At 45.2% G+C, this 22,331-nt stretch overlaps 1 protein-coding gene across 1 annotated transcript in view; it reads left to right on the top strand.

The window, feature by feature from the left end:
• Positions 1 to 2,667: 2,667 nt before the first annotated feature.
• LOC128411257 (neuronal PAS domain-containing protein 4-like) overlaps positions 2,668 to 22,331 on the top strand; it is a 40,814-nt gene continuing 21,150 nt past the window's right edge. The window contains exons 1-3 of the mRNA XM_053383435.1: positions 2,668 to 2,727; positions 6,046 to 6,162; positions 14,874 to 15,040. Coding sequence (XP_053239410.1) covers positions 2,684 to 2,727; positions 6,046 to 6,162; positions 14,874 to 15,040 — 328 coding nt within the window. The 5' untranslated portion in view covers positions 2,668 to 2,683. The remainder of the gene's footprint in view (positions 2,728 to 6,045; positions 6,163 to 14,873; positions 15,041 to 22,331) is intronic.

Genomic DNA, 22,331 nt, shown 5'->3' with positions numbered 1-22,331 from the left:
GTGATGCCAGAAGCAAAGTGAGATCTTTCTCAGTCTGCAGAACATGCTGTTACTCAGGCTTTGTTCCAGGGTCTTGTAATCATAGGCTTCAGCAAGGTTTCCTGCAGAACTTACAATTCCAGCACAGAATGCTGCAGTCAGTATTGCTGATCACTCTTAAATAAACCATGCCAGACTGCAAATCCCAATAGGAACATTTGGAATAAAGGGATGAAGTGCGCGCACACTTGCTCCAAGTTTTTTGTTTTTATCGAAAGAGACAGGGATTTCCCCTCGCTGATTTCTACTCTAAACACAACAAGCTGGACCTGAGCCAGTTGTGAACATCTCTTTGAGACGGAAAACCAGCAACATCCCTGATGAAAGGCATGGCAAACGAAATCTCAACCTTAGGCTAAAAAGCAAAGGGAAACAAAGTGGGGGAATGTAATCTGTGCTCTGAATTGTGTAAGATACAGTTCCCCCACAACAGACTTTCCCAAACTGATGTTCACTGGCCACAGCCAGCATGGCCAATGGTCAGGAATGATGGGGACTGGAGTGCAAAATATCTAGAAAGCACTAGGTAGGGAAAGGCTTCCTCAAAATAATCATGCCAACAGAAACTGCTCTTTATTACTCCTTCCCGTGTGATTCAGGGAAACCCAGCCAGTTAAGTATACGCACATCATTCACAATTGCCAGGGACGTTGCAGGGCCAGCCTTAACATTAGGTAAGGTGAGGCAGCCTCCCTCAGATGGCCAGCCTTGAGACCCTATGGTGGTGCTGTGGGTTAAACCACAGAGCCTAGGACTTGCTGATCAGAAGGTCGGCGGTTTGAATCCCCACAATAGGGTGAGCTCCCGTTGCTCGGTCGCTGCTCCTGCCAACATAGCAGTTCGAAAGCACGTCAAAGTGCAAGTAGATAAATAGGTACCGCTCTGGCGGGAAGGTAAACGGCGTTTCCATGCGCTGCTCTAGTTCGCCAGAAGCGGCTTAATCATGCTGGCCACATGACCCGGAAGCTGTATGCCGGCTCCCTCGGCCAGTAAAGCGAGATGAGCGCCGCAGCCCCAGAGTCAGCCACGACTGGACCTTATGGTCAGGGGTCCCTTTACTTTTTTAACTACATGGTTATTCTTAATTTGTACCTGCCGTGGGCGGTTCCATTGGGATGTTCTGTTTTGTGCATAAAATGGACTGAATCTAGACATATAAAAAAAACCGCTGTGAAAACGCTGTTTTAAAAACCGTTTTAAAATATATATTGAATTTCCCATTAGCTCAGCATCACCATCTAGTGTCACATTTGTAAAAGGCACTTAAAACACATTTAAAACCTTCTATTTGCAGCTGTATAGCTGACTCCATAGTTTTGGGAAATTGCTCTGGCTTTCCGTGTATATTTTTTTGCTATGAGTCCTGAAAAGCATGGACTGGCCCTCAGGTGCTTGCTTAAGTGTCATCCAAACAGTAATGAAGAACATGAGCTCTGCTGGATTGGACCCAAGGCCCATCCGCCCACCACCCCATATCTTTGTGAAACATAGAATCATAGAATTGTAGAGCTGGAAGGGACCACACGGGGTCATCTATTCCAACCCCCTGCAATGCAGGAATCTCTTGCTCAAGGTGGCCATAACCCTGAGATTAAGAGTCTCATGCTCTACCAACTAAGCTATCCCAGACCTAAACACCAACTCCTTTGCATCCCAATTAATATGAGGGCACTTGTCTAGACGGTCAGATGATCAAATCAAGTCTTTGGAGAGGAGACAATACGCTCCGTTGTAGTCAGCAGAGCATTTGTTTAATTCAGGATTCAGCTGATGATGCAGAGGGGTCGCACCCTAAAAAGTAAGCTGCACTTCGACACTTAAGTGCAACTTAAGTGCAGCTTAAGTGCAATTTCAACAAATAAATTCGCCTTTGGATTTAACAAACCTGCACCACTAGCTGACCGTGGAAGTCACAGCATTTTGCTGTGATCTTCGGATGGAGATCTTGCCTCTGCCACAAACTCACTCAGAGGCCTTGGGCAACTCATTGATCTCTCTCGCCCTCAGGGCCACTAGCAGGATTTTTTGAGACTGGTAGTCTAGCTAGGCGAAGCCATGGGTCCATCACAGTACATTTGCTTATATGTGCTCAGCTTCAGTTCCCTACAATCTACGAGGACAGTAATATTCGCCTACCTTGCAGGATTGCTTGCAAGGAGGACAGAGATAACATACGTGAAACGCTTTTTCTAACATGCTGCAATTGCTAAGCTTTGTTATTGCGCTTGCTCCTTAATCCTTTAGTTTTCTGCTTGGAGAATCCCATATAGCTAGCAGCACTTAAGGGCATCACCGCATCTCCTTCATCAGCGACATCACTGTGACTCAAAGTGAGGATAATCCTCCTCCACTAGGAGTGAACCCCCCCACCCCCACCCCCACCCCTAACCCCAATTCCCTGCTGAGATGACAAGCCGGCTTTAAAGAGCCAGAGCCTCGCTTTATTGCTTCCCCTATCAGATTACAACAAGCAGGCTGTGGGGTGGTGGTCAGGCTATTTTTAGAAGCCTGCTTTCTAAAAATAGCACAGAGATGTTTAGAATTGCGTCACAAGAGGTAATTTTATCCCCGTTTGGCCTGACGGCCCCTCTCCCCCCCCAGCTCCCCAGGAGGGGGTGACTACAAAAGGAAGGAGTTCTTGAGAATGAGGGGTCAGCAAGTTCAGACCCAGACAGAGAGAGGAAAGAGGTAAGAAGTCCTTTTAGGGGATGGTTGGGCCAGATCTGACCAGATCTTGTATGTCATTATTATTATTATTATTATTATTATTATTAGTTTGCTACCCTAAGGAGGTGGTGAATCCAACTGTCTTGCAGCCACCTGGCGCTTAGCACTTGGATTCAGCTGAGTCGCCCTAATTTTAGCCCAATCACTGCCAAGCAATAAGCCTGGCTTGTGACCCTGAACAGCTCTCTATCAATTCATTACCCGCAGTACCACCCAGTGGACAGCAGAGACATTGAAGCGCAGGACGCATTGATGCAGCTAACTTCGGATCCAGTTGCCCCCTGGCTCTTGTGATCCAGATGCATGGAAGGGTCAGGTTGCGCTGGCTTAGTTTTTTCCCATCTGCACCAGGAAAGAGGCTGGGACCATTGCAGGATCAGTTTTGGCTCTCCAGATAATGATAATAATAATAATAACAACAGATGTTGTTGGACTCCAACTCCCATCAGGCATGACCGTCGGGGCCAATGCTGGCTGGAGCTGATGGGAGTTGTAGTCCGCCCACAACATCTAGAAGGCCTCTGGTTCCTCATCCTTGCTCTAGTTCCGTGTGATTTGTTCACATGTAAGCTGCGTGCCTTCCTGTACCTTTGAAGCACATTTGAAGCGCATTCCCACCCACCCCTCCAAGGTACTCTGCAAGCTGTAGTTTGTTAAGGGTTGTGGGGAGTTGTGAGGTCTAAACAAGTGTCCAGAATCATTTGAGGGGGAAACAGGAATTCAAATGTGCTTCAAAGTTATAGTACACAGCCCCAGGCTGCGTACGTGCTGTACATTTAAAGCACATGACCCCCCCCAATAAAAAATAATTCTGCGATCTGTAGTTTGTTAAGGGTGCTTGTAATCATAGGTCTGTGGTGGGTCAACTATAGTTCCTGGGGCTTGGAGGAGCTATATGCTTTAAATGCATGGTGTGTACACAGCCTTCATTTTTTAATTCAAAGATGCAGAGACTGAAGTCTGTCTGCATGTTAATCTCTTTGCCCTCAGAAGCCCTTGCCTCTAATCCCAGATACTTAAGGGCTGGCTGTGGTTGTTCGGCAGCGTAGGAAAGGCACTCGGTGCATGCTCAAGGGTCTCTTTATATTCTGTTTACATGTTGACCTCTGGCACTGAATTCTGCAGCGGAGCCCTTTTTACAAATTAGCTTCTTGGATGTGTCGGAGCGTTCTAGGAATAGATTTCCGGATGTATTCCTCATTTTAAAGAACCCTCTTCCCCCGACCTCCTGAATGTACTGCTCAACTTCCATTGTTTCAGTCTCCAAAGTGTCCCTTTGTCTTTGAAGTAGGGCAGTTTTTCTCCTGATGCAAGACTTTGGGCAGCAAGCATGATCGGGGTGGGAAAATTATATGCATCAAAAACTTTTGAAGCTGGTTCCTATAGAGTTTTGGCAGTCCTATTCCCATCCCTATACAGTGCCGGCCTCTAAAAGATTGATGCTGGCTACTGAAAATTTGATGCTGGGTAGTGAAATTTTAATGCTGGTGTCATGCTCCAACACAGATAGAGGTCAGGGAAGAAATTTCGTTTCCAATTCATAAAAGAGGCAGAAAAACCACAGCATACATTTAAAGAACATGGCTTCCCTCCAAGGATTCTGGGAACTGTAGTTTATTAGGAGTGCTGGGAACTGTATCCCTTAAGGGTAAACTTCTGTTCCCAGAATTCTTTGGGGAAAGCCATGTGCTTTAAGTGTAATTTAAATGATTTGTGTGGATGTGACCAAAGTCACTGCTGAGTCGTCATGGAAGAATTAAGCAATGTACAGATGTAGTCTTAGTAAGCCATTGTTCTCATAACATATTAATGGTAAATATATTAAATCCCAATATAATAAATAACTAAGAGCCAAAGTAGAACACAATGCTAAACACATCATCTGAAGATACATCTCTGGTTTGTGTTTTGCTTTTTATAGTTAGCAACATATATAAAGCCAATAAATAAAACAAATAGTTCCTTTTTAACCAGGCCTTTGGTTGATCTGATTGACATCCTATGCCCTTTTTAAAATGTGGCTCTTTTTTGAGGGGTGTGTGTTATTGGGTTGCTGTTTTTATTTTTAGTATATATATATTGTGGTTTTTATGTTGGTCTTTTCTGTGAACCGCCCTGAGACCTCCAGGTATAGGGCAGTATATAAATTCAAAAAATAAAAAAATAAACTTGGCCTGGTGCCAAACTTTGCAGTGTGAACTGTCCTGGGCTCCAGCCAGTCAGCCATGCCCTTTCCCAGGATACTCCATTACTCCTCCCGCCACAATTTTCCATTCCTGTCCCGCAACAAAGAGTGTTCCATTGGCACTAAGCATGCTCAGTCCTCATTGGGCTGTTGGAGGTTCTCTGCCTCTTGCTGTTTGCTTAAAAGTCTTTCCCCTCCCTTTAAGGTTCTCTTTGTACTTCTGCAAAGCCTTGAAACCTTTCTCTCTTGTGCCCAAACAGCGCCCTTTAGGCAACATGAGGAACGATCTTCAGAAGGAGTCTGCGCTTTTACGGACATCCATTTAAATTTGCTATCTGTATGTCCATATATTTTGATGGGGTTGTTTTATTGCATATTTTAAACTGGTTTTTAAATATTTTGTAAACCATTTGCTGCTCTGGCATTGATCAGGTTGTTGTTATTACCAAAACAGCGGTGGATTTTTATCAGGGCTGCTGCACGTAGCTCAATGCTTTCCTCCCCTTCACAGCCCCCAATGACAATTCTCAATGGCATAACGAAAGCTTCACTTTTGTTTACACAGGCTTTACCAATATCAAAATCTAACAATATCCATAGTTGTCAGTTTTGTTTTAGTGTTCACATGAGCTCAGCACCAAACTAGATGTTATACGAGAACCCTATTACAGTGGTACCTTGGGTTACATATGCTTCAGGTTACATACGCTTCAGGTTACAGACTCCGCTAACCCAGAAATAGTGCTTCAGGTTAAGAACTTTGCTTCAGGATGAGAACAGAAATTGTCCTCTGGCGGCACGGCGGCAGCAGGAGGCCCCATTAGCTAAAGTGGTGCTTCAGGTTAAGAACAGTTTCAGGTTAAGAACAGACCTCCGGAACGAATTAAGTACTTAACCCAAGGTACCACTGTATTGCACTTCCCACTTAAAAAAAAAAAAGGAGCTAGGATGTGACCAGTCTGGGACTGGACTGTGGCCAGGTGAAAGTACTGCACTAGTGATAATCCTTTACCTGACAGAACTATGACTTAGCATGGCCTTGAACACAACCCCAGGACTCCCTCCCTCCTCTCAGTATTTCCATCGCTTTCCAGAACCATGACCATCTTGTGTGAAAACTGCCGCAAGCCAATCAGGACAGAGAGCTGCATCTCGAGATGTCCAGCTGCATCAGTCTCCAGGCGGGAGATCAGGACCACAAAGCCATTCAGGTTAGAGACTATCCTGCTCTCTTTCCCTACCTAAGTCTACATTGCGGGCAGGGCAGGGGAAGAACCAACTGCCTCCAGTCAACTTTCTTGGTGCAAAAATCCTCCTATACATGGGTACACCATCTAACAATAATGTTGCTGTCCCCCTTTAGAACTACCGGTGTTCCTGCTTTGTGTCCAAATTTAATAAATTAAACTACTTAAACTAATCAGCTGAGGCACACAGCTACAATCCTAAGCAGACTTACCATGGGATGTGGAGCAACTTCCAAGTAAATACCTCATGTTACGTTTGCTTCATGCTACATTTTTTCAGGTTGCGTCCCGCGGCGACCCAGAAGTACCGGAAAGGGTTACTTCCGGGTTTCGCTGCTCGCGCATGCGCAGAAGCGCTAAATCGCGCTTCACGCATGCGCACAACCACCAGATCCTACGGCGCTTCAGGTTGCTGGCTTTTCATGTTGCGAACGGGCCTCCAGAACGGATCCCGTTCGCAACCAGTGGTACCATTGTATACATAGGATTGCACTGTAAGAGTCTCTTCATTTCAAACCAGCATCCCATCTGCCTACTGCTCAACTGTTCCCAGTTTAAGTGGGGATTACAGAAACCATTCCCGGCTTCTGATTGGATCCCGGAATGTCCCATTAGTCAGCTGCCTTGTGCTGAGCACTGGACCAAAAGCTGCTTTTTTTTTTTTTTTTTGGTCTTGCACAAGTCAGCTGGCTCCTGCAGGAGCATCAAAAACAAGCCTCCCAGTTGGGACCACTCGGATGCTGGAGGTTATGCATCTGTTATGGCAGGGATATGGAACCTCTGCAACCTTCCAGTTGTTGCCGGACTCTAACTCCCATTGTCCTGACAATTGGCCATGCTGGCTGGGGCTGATGGGAGTTGGAGTCCAACAAGACCCGGAGAGCCACAGGTTCCCCGTCCCTGCGCTAAGGCTTTCTGTGGCTGGAGTGTTGCTGGTGTTCTTTCTGTAGCCAGCAGCTGACGCTCAGGGAGTAAACACCATTAGTTCCTCACAATATTTTAGGGTTAGCAGCACAGCTGTTCCGAAGCATCTGCAAAGCACTTGCTTCCTCTGCTGGGACAGGAGATGTGCTCAACGCTAGATGCCAGCAGCAGAGCAGAGAGCAAAACGGAGTGGTTCAGCCAATGCCAAACCAGACCTGTCACCTGTGGCAACACCGTCAACTGGCAGAGCCTGTCCTGGTCCCACTAACCGATGAATCATTGAGGCTGCAAATGTTTACATGGCCAGACTCCAGACGGAAGCTGCGGGTCTATCTATCTCCAGGTTGCACATGAAAGCATTTCCAGCAGAATTGTAAAATGGGAGGCATGAAATCCTCTTCCTTGAAGGACTGGCTGGATGAACATCTGTTGGAGAGTCTTCTAGGGGAGAAGCTCAAGTATGACGTGGACCTTGTTCTGCTATATTCATGCCATACATTTAAAGCACTATGGTCCCTGCTTTAAACAGCTATGGCTTCCCTCAAAGGATTCTGGGAGCTGCAGTTTGTTTAGGGTGCTAAGTGTTGTTAAGAGCAGTGCTTTCCCCCTAAAAAATAATGTTTCGGGGTACTCTCATTTTCCTACTCATATTGAAATACTGTCCCTCAATGAGGCCAAACTTAGAATCACAAAAGGTTTAGGGGTATGCGTCCCCCCCAGAAAAAAAAGCACTGGTTAAGAGAACCCTATTCCCTTCACAGAACTACAGTTCTTAGAGTGGGTTAACAATCTATTTCTTTTCACAGAGAACTCTAGAAATTGTAGCTCTGTGAGGGAAATAGGGAGTCTCCTATTACCCTCAGCAGCCTTAAAGAAACTACAGCTCCCAGAATTCTTTGGGGGACGCCATGACTGTTTAAAGCAGTATCGTAGTGTTTTAATGTATAGTGTGAATGTAGCCTAGAGAGATCCATGTCACACTTGAGCCTCTTATAACCTGCTTATTTACCTGTTATTCAGTTCTCAAATCTTTAAAGTTCCTCCCCCACCAACATTCAAGTAAAAATGTGTCTGTATGTGTGTGAACAATAATTCACAGATACGGATGCACGATCAAATACATGCATGTTATATACACATTCTCCCAAGGCTATTTAAGTTGTGTGTGAGTGTATGTTATATTATTGTGCTATACAGCATATGTAATACAATCATTATTAGCCACTGAGAGCCTTTTCTTCCACAAAATCTGAAGATCCAAGAACAATTTTTGGGCGTTACCAGCAAAAGCTCCTCTCTCCTTTCCTCAGTGCTCAATATTAATTGAAATCTGCAATCCTAAATGTTGCAACTGGGGAGTAAGGCCCACTGAATTCAGTGGGATTTACTTCTATATCAACACGCTTAGGATTGTGCTATAAGTGTTGCCCCATAGGACACATTTCTACATCAGATAGATGACGCTGCATAGTCCCCTAGTGACCACCAGGACAAATACCCTTAGGAGAAGGAAGTTGATTGGCTGGGCAGAATAAGGGGAGTTCATGGTTATTCTTCTACTGATTATTTGTAAAACAAAAAACAAAAAAAGTCAAATGTGCTTGGGCTACATGTACACCAAAGTGCACATGTCCCTGCCCTCAAGTTTACAATCAAAACAAACTTTTTAAAGCCAGGAAAGTGCTTGGATTAACTTCGGTGGAGCAAAACCAGTACAGTGGTACCTCTGGTTACGAATGCTTCAGGTTATGAGCTCCGCTAGCCCGGAAGTAGCTGCTCCTGGTTCTGAACTTTGCCCCAGGATGCAAACAGAAATTGCACGCCTCGTGCAGCGGGAGGCCCCATTAGCGAAAGCGTGCCTCAGGATAGGAACGGTTTCAGCTTAAGAAAGGACCTCCGGAACAAATTAAGTTCGCAACCAGAGGTACCACTGTACTTTGGTTTAAACACAGTGGTGAGGGAAGGGCCATAGCTCAGGGGCTCTATAGGTCACAGTACCTGTCCAGGTCCAATCCCTGGCATCTGCAGGTAAGACACCTTTCTGAAACTCTGGAGAGCCACTCTGTCTGTCTGCATAGACTAGCCTCCCACCAACCTCGTGCCCTCCAGGTGTTTTGGACTACAGCTACCATCCTCCTTGACCACTGGCCATGCTGGCTGAGGCTGATGGGAGTTGTAGTCCAGCAGCATCTGAGGGGCACCTGGTTGGGGGAAAGACAGTACTGAGCTAGGTGGGCCTATAGTCCAACTTGAGATAAGGCAGCTTATCCCTTTTTTTTAGCACTGGCCTCTGGGGAGATGAGTCTACTCTGCACCACCAGTTCTTTAAAGTTCCCAGCTCCAAGAGATGGGAGTGCTGACGCCTGTCTGCCAGCTTCCAGCCCCTTTGCACAGCTGAATGCCTCGCATGGCTGCGTGGCGGTTGTCATGGGAACCATCACATACAATAACTGAAGTGCATATTGAATTTCTATGCTGAATGGTCCACTTTCAGCAGCACAGAATTCCCCCCGAATCCATCTGCTCTTTTCTCCCTCCTGATCTCTAATGCTGCTGTTTCTTTATTGATTACCCTTTTTCTAAGCTCTCCCTGGGGCTCCTTTGCAAAAAGAAAAGAAAAGAAGAGAGAGAGAGAGAGAGAGAGAGAGAGAGAGAGAGAGAGAGAGAAGTAATGCAAAACAAACAAAAGAAAACAGGGTTTAGCCAGCTAAAAGGTAAATGCTTTCTTTAAAAAAGCAAAAGCAAAACTGAAGCATGGTCCTAGTCAAAATATGCTTTCTGTCTCTGGATGAATTGTGGATGGTCAGATACAAAGGAGGGCAGAATCTTTGTTTCTGGGATACGGAAGCACCTGCGACCCTCCAGATGTGCCCATTGGCCAACCTGCCTGGGGGAATCAGCGGTCAACATCTGGAGGACCACAGATCCCTGATTTCATAGTCACAGACTACTCCTTTACTCCTCCCTCCATGAAAACTGCACATGCTCAAATCCCTTCTTTTGCACAACTATGAAAAAACAAGAGTCCTTCTGCCTCCATCTGCATCTGTTCCCCTGCTTAATATGGTTGCTGTTCTGCACCAACTTCAGGTTGATCAGGAATCCAGGCTGCTACATTCCATTCCTTAGCCAGGCATGGGGAACTGCAGGCCCAGGGGCCAAATGTGGCCCTGCAAAGCTCTCCTTCTGGCACTTGGGTCTTTCCATCTTCAGCCACACACCCTCTCCATAGGCCAAACCCTGCACCAGCCCTGCTTTGCACCCTGCTGGGGTGTTTTTGCCTGGCTGGAATGTGTCCTTGAACTCTGATAATGCCTCTTGCTTGCTGTCAGAAGCGAGCCAGCAGTAAATCACACCCAGCAAGTTGGAGTTAACTCTTTGTTAGCAAAAAAACCAACAATAAGTGGCACAAACATGGGGGGGTGTCAGGCCTAATGAGCACAGCAACTCATCTCCGTCTTGCCCTCCATGAAGCAGTTGCTGAGACTTCCCTACCAACAGCCATCTAAGTTTCCTCTTCTCTGATGTTTTTCCCAAGCAATCAGAGACTGCGCCTGCTTGCAGTCTTCCGCTGCTCTGCCTGTTTCATGCCCCTTCTGGTTCTGGGAGATCGGGGGGGAGGGGATCTCATTGCAGCAGGAGGGGGAGACACCCATGCTTCTTCACTATCCCGACTCATCTCTGCCTCTTTGTCAGTGTTTTGAAAAGGAAAAGGTTCTGACCTCGTTTTTACTCCTTTGCCTAGTCCTCAGACCTTAGCTGGCACAAAAGAGTCTTTGAGAAAGAGTATTCTTGCAGAGTATTGCTGCTTTTATTCTTAAAAAGTCTTCTTCTCCAACCACAAGCGACAGCTGTTACACACACCAAATGCAACCAGCTTTCTACCATCCATCCAACCAACCCACACCACACACTAACACTGACCACTCCATATATACAGGTACCATTTGGTGAAAGGTTGCATGCGTCATTGTAGGCCGCTGACTCATGCTGACTTAGTTCTTTTAGCATTAAAGAAACAGCGGCCAATTTTTAGCCGTGACACTCTTGGCCTCCCACATCCAGTTCTTCAGCTTCTGCCTCTGATTCTGAACTTCTCTCTGCCACAGAGTCTCCCAGCTCACCGAGTCCTGTTACCTCTTCAGCTTCCAACTCCTCCTCCTCCCAGTCTTCTCCCTCTGACCTCTCAACGTTGTCCCACCACCAATCTCTGGGCTCTGAGCCTCCTTCCCTTGGGGGTTCCCCAGATGGTGCCTTCCACCATTCCTTTGCCTAGTTGGAGGACACAGAAAGGTGTGCAGGTCTAATCTACTCTACAAAGGTAAAAATTGCATCCATTGCTCCACCTAAGTCAACTGATGGAGGAGGAGTCAAGGGAACTCAGCCTCCATCCTGCCATCAGGAACTCAGTACCACCTCTTCTGTTGGGAGCAGACTGTGCCCCTTGGAGAAGCATATTCCTTCAAGCACACCAGGCTCACAGAGGGAGTATCGCTGGCAGGAGAAGCATGACCATTTGTTGAGACATCTCCACAGATATTATCTGGCCTCAGACTCCTGATGCTGTTCTCGGACTCTGTTTGTAGCAATCTGTACCTGTAGCCTGACCTGTATTGCTGTAAGCCTTGAACAAAGCTTTCTCTCTTTCCTGCACGTAAAAACCTCTGTCATAGCATTTGGGATGGCAGCCGCAACAACATGGGATCGACACCACTGAAGGCACTGGGACTTGCCTTTGAGTAAACCTGCAGTGGGTTGTGCTGTTAAGCCAGAACTGTGACTAATGCAATTTTTCTCTGCCACTATTAAGTGTGCAGAGCATTAAGAAAAACACCCTATAATTCATACCTTACAGCACAGAATGATCATTAATATTCCTGTTTTATACTCAGAAGGCACTGAAGCTGACAGAAAATGGCTTGCTCAAGGCCATCCAAAGAATTCATCATTGATGAGCAGAATTCTAGATGCCCAACCTAAGGAGTGATCTAAAAGTTAGCACCCTCCTCACCTTCCTGATATGAAATGGGTGCCAAAAAACCCCTTTGTGTGGTGGTAGCTCCACAGAGGGGCTTAACATTTGAAAGTGATTCCCCACATGGATGGATAAGGCCCAGCCATGTGATAAGGTGTCATACTAGTTGCCAGGCGCTGAGGGGAATATGAGGCACTGCTGTGGACACTTGACACCCTCCAATATTTTTTATCCAGTATGCACCTTTGTCTTTTGCTAGGGCCGGCCCTGCCTTTAGGCAGAGTGAGGCCGTTGCCTCAGGTGGCAGATACTGAGGGGTGAGAAGTGGCAGTGAAATACAGCAGAGTGGTGTTTGCCCCATACCTGCCCTGCTCCCCCTAAGCTAGCTTGTTGCCCTCAGGCTGTGTAGGAAGATGCTGTCCCATCGCCATTGTTGAAATAAGATTCAACAGCCAGTCTAGTGAGTTTCCGTACATGGAATGTGAGGGGCTGCCATCTTGTTCTTCGCCTCAGGAAGCAAAAGGTCTCAGGCTGTCCCTGTCTTTTGGAAAGTCCTCTGTAACCCTATGCAAACCAACTGCTTGGCAAACTATGAGTGATTTTCCCTCAGTCCAACAGTTGCCTCTGAGGCCTGGTTTCTACCAAACTGTTAAACTTGGGGTAACCTGTATCTCTTCACACTTGATCTTAGTCAAAAGGCTGGAGCTGTATCACTTCAGATTGGAATAATAATAATAATAATAATAATAATAATAATAATATAAAAAAAATGCCACCCATCTGACTTGGTTGCCCCAGCCCCTCTGGGTGGCTTCCGACAACTTGAAACACAGTAAGACATTAAAAAAAATTAAAAACTTCCCTTCAGATGTCTTCTAAAAGTCAGATAGTTGTTTATTTCCTTGACATCTGATGGGAGGGTTTCCACAGGGCAGGTGCCGCTACAGAGAAGGCCCTCTGCCTGTTTCCCTGTAACCTCACTTTTTGTACTGAGGGAACCGCCAGAAGCCCTTTAGCGCTGGATCTCAGTGAAATCTCACACAATTGAACACATCTCCATTCAGAAAAATGCCCTGCACATAGAAAAGTAACATGTCAAGAAAGAAGCTGGGATAGAATCCTTCTCTCTGGCAGCTGGCTTCCTTTAAGGATTTTGGGTTGTTGTGGTTTTTTTTTTGATAGAGGAGCATTCAGTGCACCTGAAGTATGAAGTGGAACATCCAAGACTGAGATTTACCATGTCAGGGAGAATTAAGCCTGAATCACACAGGCCTGAAATGGTCTCTCTTGAACAGTTGAGCACAGTCGCTTTGGGCCCATTATGTGTCTGAATGCTGGTGAAATTGTCTCTTCAGTGAGAAATCATATACATTGGGGAGAGTTTTCATTTTCAGAAAAAGTCTCCTACTGTGCCGTTCACTGAGCCTTAAGTTATAAACCCATCTGGAATAGTTGCTGTTCGCACCACTGTGAAATGGTCCTGTGCGAGGAATGATTCTCTTTGTCCCCTTAAGTGAGGTAAAACATTCTTCTGACAACTTTGCCTTCTAAATTTTAAAAGGCAAAGTTGTCATAATAATATTTTACCTCATTGTTGTTTCCAGTGGGGAACGATTCATGGCATCATATAGTGAAACACTGGTCGCATGAGAGGGAACTTGCTTAGTTCTGAAGCTTTTCTCCTAAAATGGATTATTCCCGCTTGCACCACATGGGATGCACTTACAAGGAGAGATCTACGATGAATTCGATTCCATTCACTTTTAAATGAACGAGAAGCTACTTAATTTGTTCTCAAACCAGTGCTCAGATGGAAACACAGCTCTTCTTCAAATTTCACACTTCTCTGAAAGTTGCAGGGCAGCTCTTCAACCAATGTGTATGAAAATGCCTAGACTGTGTGTATGTGTAAAAATGCATTGCCTTGGGGAAAATAATGCGTTGCACTGGGGCAAACTGCCAAATATACAAAAATGCTGGTGAATTCTTATGAGGGGGGGAGGGAAATCATACATTGCTGCAGAAATGTGAAGAACTGAATTTGAGATTGGAAAAATGGGAAAGTGAGGAGAACCCAAGTTGTCAGGTGTCTACCCCTTTGCATAAAGTATATCACCCATGTAAAACTGAGGTGAATTTTTTACTTAACTCAGTCAAAATGGCAGTGGAGATTAGGATCCCATCTGCACTATACACTTAAAGCAGCCTGGGAACTGTAGTTTGGTTAAGCGTGCTAGGAGACCCCTATGAGCCAGTGTGGTATAGTGGTTAAGAGCGATAGACTCGTAATCTGGTGAACTGGGTTCACGTCTCTGCTCCTCCACATGCAGCTGCTGGGTGACCCTGGGCTAGTCACACTTCTGTGAAGTCTCTCAGCCCCACTCACCTCACACAGTGTTTGTTGTGGGGGAGGAAGGGAAAGGAGATTGTTGGCCGCTTTGAGACTCCTTCAGGTAGTGATAAAGCGGGATATCAAATCCAAACTCTTCTTCTTCTTCTATTCCCCTCACAGAACTACAATTCTCAGAGTGGTTTAACAGTCAACCCCTCTTCCTCATGAACTGTGGGGAATTCATGTTTCAGGGTGGGGGGGGCGGAATCAACTTGCAGTCTTATATTAGAGCTACAGTTTCACAAGACCTCTTTATTGTATGAAAATTGGGGGTGGTCATGTGAATCAAACTGTCTCCTATGTTGGGAGTGTTGAAGGAACTTTGTGGGGCCGTGCTGAGTAAACTGCCAAGTTGTCTCATATCCTGCAACTCTTGGTCATCAGGTCAACTAAAGGTGCTTCCAAGGCTCGCCGGGATCAGATCAACGCTGAGCTGCAGAACCTGCGCTCCCTTCTGCCCATCTTGGAGCAAGAGAAGGAGCGCCTCTCATACCTTCATACCATGGCTCTGGTCTGCTTCTACATACGAGAGACACAGCTTTTCCCCTCAGGTGAATATTAAGCCTCTCTTGCAATGACTGTTTCGATTAACGCTGGCTTTATATGTCCTCAGAATGCGGTGAAGTTTCTCTTTTTCTAAAATGCTTTTTATTGGTGTTTCATTTAATACAAACAAACAAAATACAGTAAAATTCAACAATTATTAACCCACATTCTTTCCCCACATTCTGCTGCACATTGACTTCCTTCCCTCCCTTCAACAGGTTTCTTATGTCAGTTACTTTTCCACAGTTTCTTACTGTATCCAATCCTACCTACATCGTAAGATTTATTTCAGTCCTGCCAGAGTCTTCAGGTTTCTACAGTTATTATTTATGTACTCCATAAATTTACTCCAATCTTTTTGGAATGTTGCTTCCTCCTCATTTCGGATTCTACAGGTCAGTTTTGCTAGTTCCGCATCTGCCACTCCTCTATTGTTGGTAATTCTGGTACTTTCCATTTTGGGGCTAACAAAGTTCTGGCAGCAGTCGTAGCATACATAAATAACCTTTTTCTATTTCCTCTCCCATCAAGCCTAGCAAGAAAGCTTCTGGCTTCTTCGGGAAAGTGTATTTAAATATCTTTTTCAATTCATTATAAATCTGTTCCCAAAACTGTTTCATTTTCTCACATGTCCACCTTGCGAGACCTTTAAAAACCCCCACGCTGCTCAGAATTCCTCTAAGGGTTATTCCACACTTCTTTTCCGATGGCCGCGGCAAACAGGAAGTCTAATGTGGACAAGTTTCTCCAGTGTGATGTAGGCCTCCCTAAGGAAGCTTGGACAGTTGCTAGAGGGGGGCACACATTCTCTTTTTGCAACAAGGGTTGGGAAATTGTAGCTGCCCAAATGTTGTTGGGACTCCCATCATCCCCAGTCAGCACCGCCAGTGGTAAGGGATGGTGGGAGAGGTGGTTCAGTGACACCTGGAGCACAACAAGTTGGTGGCCCATTCCTGCTGTAAAATGTTTGCACATGTGGCGAGCGGTCACAGTGCTGACCTCCCTCTCACCAACCTTACTTTATCAAGATGTATTCAGAAAAACAGCAACGAAGGTGGTGAGGACATGATACCTTGATTTAGGGTGGGGTGAGGAAAAGTGGCTATTGGATTGAATAATCTTAGGAAATCACAGGCCTGTAAGTAATGAGTCGGCAGCCAGCCTCCAAGCTTGCTCCCATTCAAAAGCTATTCCAGAAGATGAGTAGACTGAGTTATATATGACACAATTTAAAGCACATTCAGCACCTATTTCAAACACACGAATCCTCCCTAGCGGCCTAGAACTGTCACTTTCCCCTCACAGAGCTACAATTCCCAGAACCCGTTACAAACTACAGTTCCCAGGATTATTTGAGGGAAGCCACGTGCATTAAATGTGTGTTGAATGTGCTTTGAATGGATGGTACCAATCTTCCTCGTGTGTCTTTTCCAATGTTCACTATGCCAAAGATAACTCCCTGTGGCGTTTTCACATCTATTTGCTTGCATCTGCTCACAGGGGTGGCTTATAACTTCCTTTTATGAAAATATTTATAACTCTCTTCTTCTTTGGCGATCACTCGTAACCAAGCAATATTGTCTTCCATGAACATGGTCTTAACATTGAGTCCATAAGTGACTGTGGAGGCCAATTCTGGATCCACACGTCCTTCCACAGTAGGGACATAGATTTGCAGGTGAAAGTAGATCACGGTGAGGGTTTTCCAAACGTGCCTTCCTCTTAGCTCGTTTCTCCTTTTCGCCCTGAGTTCGTGCTTCCATGACGCCTTGGGTAAAGGTTGGTCTCCAGCTGGAGCACTCGCAGGCCAGCGTTTCCCAGTGATCAGTGCTTATACTACATTTTTAAAGATTTGCCTTGAGAGCATCTTTAAACCTCTTTTGTTGTCCACCGGTATTTTGCTTTCCATTCTTAAGCTGCGAAGAGAGTAGTTGCTTTGGAAGATGATAATCAGGCATCCGAACAACATGACCAGTCCAACGAAGTTGATGTTGAAGAATGCTCAATCATATTGGGATCTGAGCAGAGAACGAGAAGACATTTGAAACAGTCGCTCCATTAATACAGGAGGGTCTGGGGTGGGCATGGGCATGGGAATTGCTCACACTTATCAAGATGGGGCAGGACAGGGTGGTAGTGAGGTCAGGACTCCCTAAGCTCATTGGTGGATGCACCTGATTGGCTCTGTCAGTGCATCTATGGAGCGCCACCTGCCTTTACCCCTTCACCATTCATGGAAGCGGCAAGGACTGTAACAGGACACCAGACCCCTTCATACCAGCTGCTCCTGTATTAATAAAACTAAAGGGTATAAAGCAATAAATGGCAACAATAATCTTAAAGCACAGAAAAGCTGGTTTCCCCTATTATCAGTTAACAATAAACACCACCACCGTGAATTCAGACTGGAAATGTTCACACATGCATTCTGCAATGGTACATTTTCTCTTGCTTCCCCCTCGCAGGGGAAACTGCAGTTTTCATCAGGAAAACGGTATAAGGGGAAAGGGTTAAGCACCCTCCCCTGCAAACGCCATGGCCCCAACCTGACCCTCCACCACTACCAGTGGGGTGGTGGCTGAACTCTAGGAAATTCTGGTTGTGGATCTTCCTTGTCATGTCTAATTGCACCCTTATTTCTATTTAAAGGAGATATAGGACCAGTAGCAAAGAGTAAGCATACAGTGAGCAAGCAGCTGGCTTTATGAATGGGAACACTTTATCCATCATGGTCTCCTCTAAGGTGTATTTTACCTGAAGACATTTTCCTGTCTTCCCTTTTTCTTTTTGAATTGTCCCTGAGAGGATCAGTGCAAGAGCTAACATGCCCTTTAGCTGCATTTTTTACAAAAAATAAACACCCAAAAACTTTTTTTGGTTTATTTTTTGCAGTGCCATTAGATCACACGATAAAGTGAAAGAAGCTGCAATGACCTTGATATTGTTCTTCCGTAATTATGTTCCAAGACGGGCATGTTCTGTTCTGCACAATGTATTGCCTGAAAGATGTTGTTCTCTTCTAATCTATAACATAGAAGGAGGAGCTCACTTGGCAGAAAACAGCAAAGACCTAAATCAACCTCACGGGGACGGATTTCTGCGGAGAGAGGAATTTGCTGTGATAGCCTTGATTAGTGAAACTGACTAAGTAGCGAGCTGGAAAGCAAGTGCTGAGGGAATGTAATCTGAGTTATTCAGACTAAAATCCTACATTTACCTACTTGGGAGTAAGTCTCTTGGAACTCAGTGGGGCTTACTCCTGAGTAGGCAAGTAGAAAATTCCATTGTTATATGTTGGTGTGTACACACCAAACATTTGAAGTGTGTTTCTCAGCCCAGAACCCTGGGAGTTGTGATTTAACCATCACAGAGCTATAATTCTCACACCCTAAACATACTACAGGTCCTAGGATTATTTGGCGGGGAATGTTTTTAATGAAAAGCATATACACAGCCTTCAGCTGCAATCTTGTATGCTCTTAAGGTAAAGGTAAAGGGACCACTGACCATTAGGTCCAGTCGTAGCCGACTCTGGGGTTGCAGCACTCATCTCGTTTTATTGGCCAAGGGAGTTGGCGTACAGCTTCCGGGTCATGTGGCCAGCATGACTAAGCCGCTTCTGGCGAACCAGAGCAGTGCATGGAAATGCCATTTAACTTCCTGCCAGAGCGGTACCTATTTATCTACTTGCATTTTGACGTGCTTTCGAACTGCTAGGTTGGCAGGAGCAGGGACTGAGCAACGGGAGCTCACCCCGTCGCGGGGATTCAAACCACCAACCTTCTGATTGGCAAGTCCTAGGCTCTGTGGTTTAACCTACAACGCCGTCCCTCCACTGAATATAGTAGGATTTTCTCCTGAGTAAACATGTGTAGGCTTGCTCTGTTAAAATGGTAGCCTGTCTTGTGCTACCATTCAGGGTGAGCAACGGGAGTGTACAGAAATGCCTTCCTTTTCAGAAGGCTCACAATTTAAATTTCCACACCGGTTAGAGTGTAGAAAGGGGACTGATTGAGGAGGGGGGAGCACTGAATTCCTTGTTTCTTGCTCCAGGAAAACCTAAGAGCCAGGCTGCAGATATTTAAACACTGAACCTTTCTTAACACTTCCCCACCTCCTTTCTAACCCCGCCCCACCCCCATCTTATTAAACCATCAATAAAAAAATCTGCAGCCAAATCCCCTCCTGTTGCCTCTTTTGTTTCCAAGGGCTGTTTACGGTGACTTCTTTTCTCAGCCTTCATTCTGATTCGCTTGCACAAAGCTTATGCGGAGGTTAGACTACATCCAGTGTTTTCTGAGTGTTCATTCTGATTTGTATGCAGGGGGGTTATATGGCACTGGACATTCATCCTGCATTAATTCTAGTGTGCTTACTAGGTGTTTTTATGTCTTCCCATTAATCTTATGTTCATTCCCTATTTTTCAGCGCATTTCCCCATCACTTTCCTAATCACAAAAAACTATTAATTTTCTGAAAAGGTGACAGAGCACTTTAATCTAAATTAATTACACAAAAGTAAATTTTGCAGCATGCACATGCATCTCTCCTGCAAAATACTGACAGCCTGAAGCCTAACACAAAGGAATGCTTTGAGCCAGATTTCTTCCTCTGCATTGGCCCAAACCACTTTCCCTCCCTAAGCAGTAAGCTCCTGTGTCAATATTGCTCATCAAACTGCATGTGACACTAACGAGGGATGGATAGATCAGTCTGTTTCAGGTCCATGGCAGCTTTGCATGCATTCACACTTAATGTGTTCTGCATGAGTCACTTCCACCTTATTTCTGCATTACTCTACAAAATTTCTTTTTAATAATCCATACAAAAATTCCTGTTTAAATACATATGTGTATTTTATCTCAATGCACACATGCCTAAATATGGCTTGATCATAAAATATGCATTTAAAACACATTTTAGTAAGTTTGTTTGAGCTGAGACCTATCACAAATTTCAGAGCGTTGTGAAATCGAAAGGATAATTGCTCTCACATCTGAGGGCAGGTCATTTTCCTTCAGGATTCACAGAAACTGAATTCCTCAAGCATCTCTGTGTAAAATACATAGTTACAGGTTAGTGTATCTCCCTGCCCCCACCAGAAAACTCAGTGTGCTGCGCATCCTGATTAGGATTGGGACCATAACAGATTTAACTCTTTGCTCTCACACCATGATCTAAGTGAAAACCCCCTTCCTCAAAATTGCTATTTGGCACAGGAGAGAAATTTCCATCGGTGCAAAAGTGAGCATCTTTCCTGTGCTGGATAGCAATTTTGGAAGGTCTGGGACGATTCTCATCCTGGCCTGATACCAGAATCCATGGAGAAGGAGGCAAGACTGGTCAGAAATCTCAGGACCACGGAGAGCTCCAAGTGAACAGCTTGCTCCAAAAATAGTTGAGAGCACATGGAACCTTTTAATGCCTTTGCTTTCAGGCTCCACCCCATTGTGACTAACTAATCTGACATTCCTAAAGGGCCAACACTCTGCCCTGGAGATTTGCACTTCTCCATTCCATAACCTCACACCTGGTGTGCTCCCTGTGCTGCTGGGCTGCTGAGATCTTAGAGCAGGCATTTGATGCCTAAAGCCCTGGGGTAGGTGCCTGTGAGGTTCTACACTCTGGCCCCACAGATACAGGAGGTTCTTCTGGGGGTGCTTTTGTTCCTCAGCCTGTCATTTCATGCTCTCAATCAGCTGGACAATCAGAGCGCCCTACACTTGATCTGGCTTCTTGGCTACAAAGCCTGCAGTCTCTGATGTGGAGACTTGGCTGCTGCTGGACTCTGGGATCACAACAGGGGGAAAGGGGGAATCAACTGCAACAAAAAAACAACAACATTTGGCCTATGCATGTAAGTCAAGGCAGTCTGCATTCAGCACCATTTAGCAACAGTGGCACAACCTCCACAGGTATAGCTGACCTAAGAGGTGTGGTTTTGATATGGGCAATGGCATACTGTACGGAGTGAGCAAGTGAGCTCATTGCGATGCCTCAATGCTTCAGCATACTTTCGCTCGTACTTTTCCACTCTTGCGCCATTTGTGCCTTTTACCTAATTTGCACATTCCCACCTTTTTAATTATTAAAGTAGTCATGCCGTAGCACTTACATTAAAAAGCCTTTTAGCGTAAATTTCAACATTGATTTTGAAAAACGCTGCCTTTCCACTTGGTGCCATTTTATCACCGTAGGGGTTTTCCCCTCCTTCCTCCGCTTTTCACATGTATTTATTTTCCTTCTACTTTTTAGCCTTATTTGAGAAATTGCATAATAGTCTGAAATTTTAAAAAAAGTCTGGGAGCACACATTTTTAAATGCAAAAAAAGAGAGAGAGATACTCAGGTGAATTGCCCCCTTTCTGCCCATAAGTGTGGATTAAACACCAGGGGAGATATACGCACACAGTAAGCTCTATACTCCTCCTCTTCAGCTTAAACATTTTAAAGTAATTTCCAGGACCGGCTGTGTGCTAAGTATTGCAATCAGTATGTACTTGAGAAATTTGATACAGTCAGAACCTTGTTTGATTAGATCCCTCTTCCTCCAACGCCCCCGCCAGCCACCTCCTGGAGATGCAACATTAAAAAATAGCATGGTTTTGGAAGTAGCTCTGGGTCTACAATGACCCACAGAAACTCTGTGACACCCTGACTCTAGACATCCTTTTTATTGTGCATTTGTTATTATCTGTGCTCAAGATAGTATTGGGCTTGTTATATGCAATCCCATTTTAAGTACTGTTCATGCCTGCAAACGTTTTTGGGGTGGACATACTGCTTTGTTTCAAACTGGTATATGTCCCACTACTTCCTGTGTGAGAGCCAGTGTGGTGTAGTGGTTAAGAGCGGTGGACTCGTAATCTGGTGAACTGGGTTCGCTTCCCCGCTCCTCCACATGCAGCTGCTGGGTGACCCTGGGCCAGTCACACTTCTCTGAAGTCTCTCAGCCCCACTCACCTCACAGAGTGTTTGTTGTGGGGGAGGAAGGGAAAGGAGAATGTTAGCCACTTTGAGACTCCTTAGGGTAGTGATAAAGCGGGATATCAAATCCAAACTCTTCTTCCTGCTGAAACCCTGTAACTTTTTATACTGGGTGTTTGTGGGGTGGGGAAGGGGGAGGTGTCCTGCCTTTGTTCCACTATAGTGCAAAAGTGCTGCTTCGGATTACTATAGAGTGATAACACTGGCAAAATTCTTTTTTAAATTGTTGGCTTTAAATGTGTTTTGATGTACTTTAATTACTGTTTTTAGTTTGTTTTTATTCCTTTGTATTTTATAGTTTTTTTTAAGT

This window comes from Podarcis raffonei, chromosome 3, assembly GCF_027172205.1.
Source record: "Podarcis raffonei isolate rPodRaf1 chromosome 3, rPodRaf1.pri, whole genome shotgun sequence".
NCBI lineage: Eukaryota > Metazoa > Chordata > Lepidosauria > Squamata > Lacertidae > Podarcis > Podarcis raffonei.
This window is presented reverse-complemented; position numbering and strand designations above follow the sequence as displayed.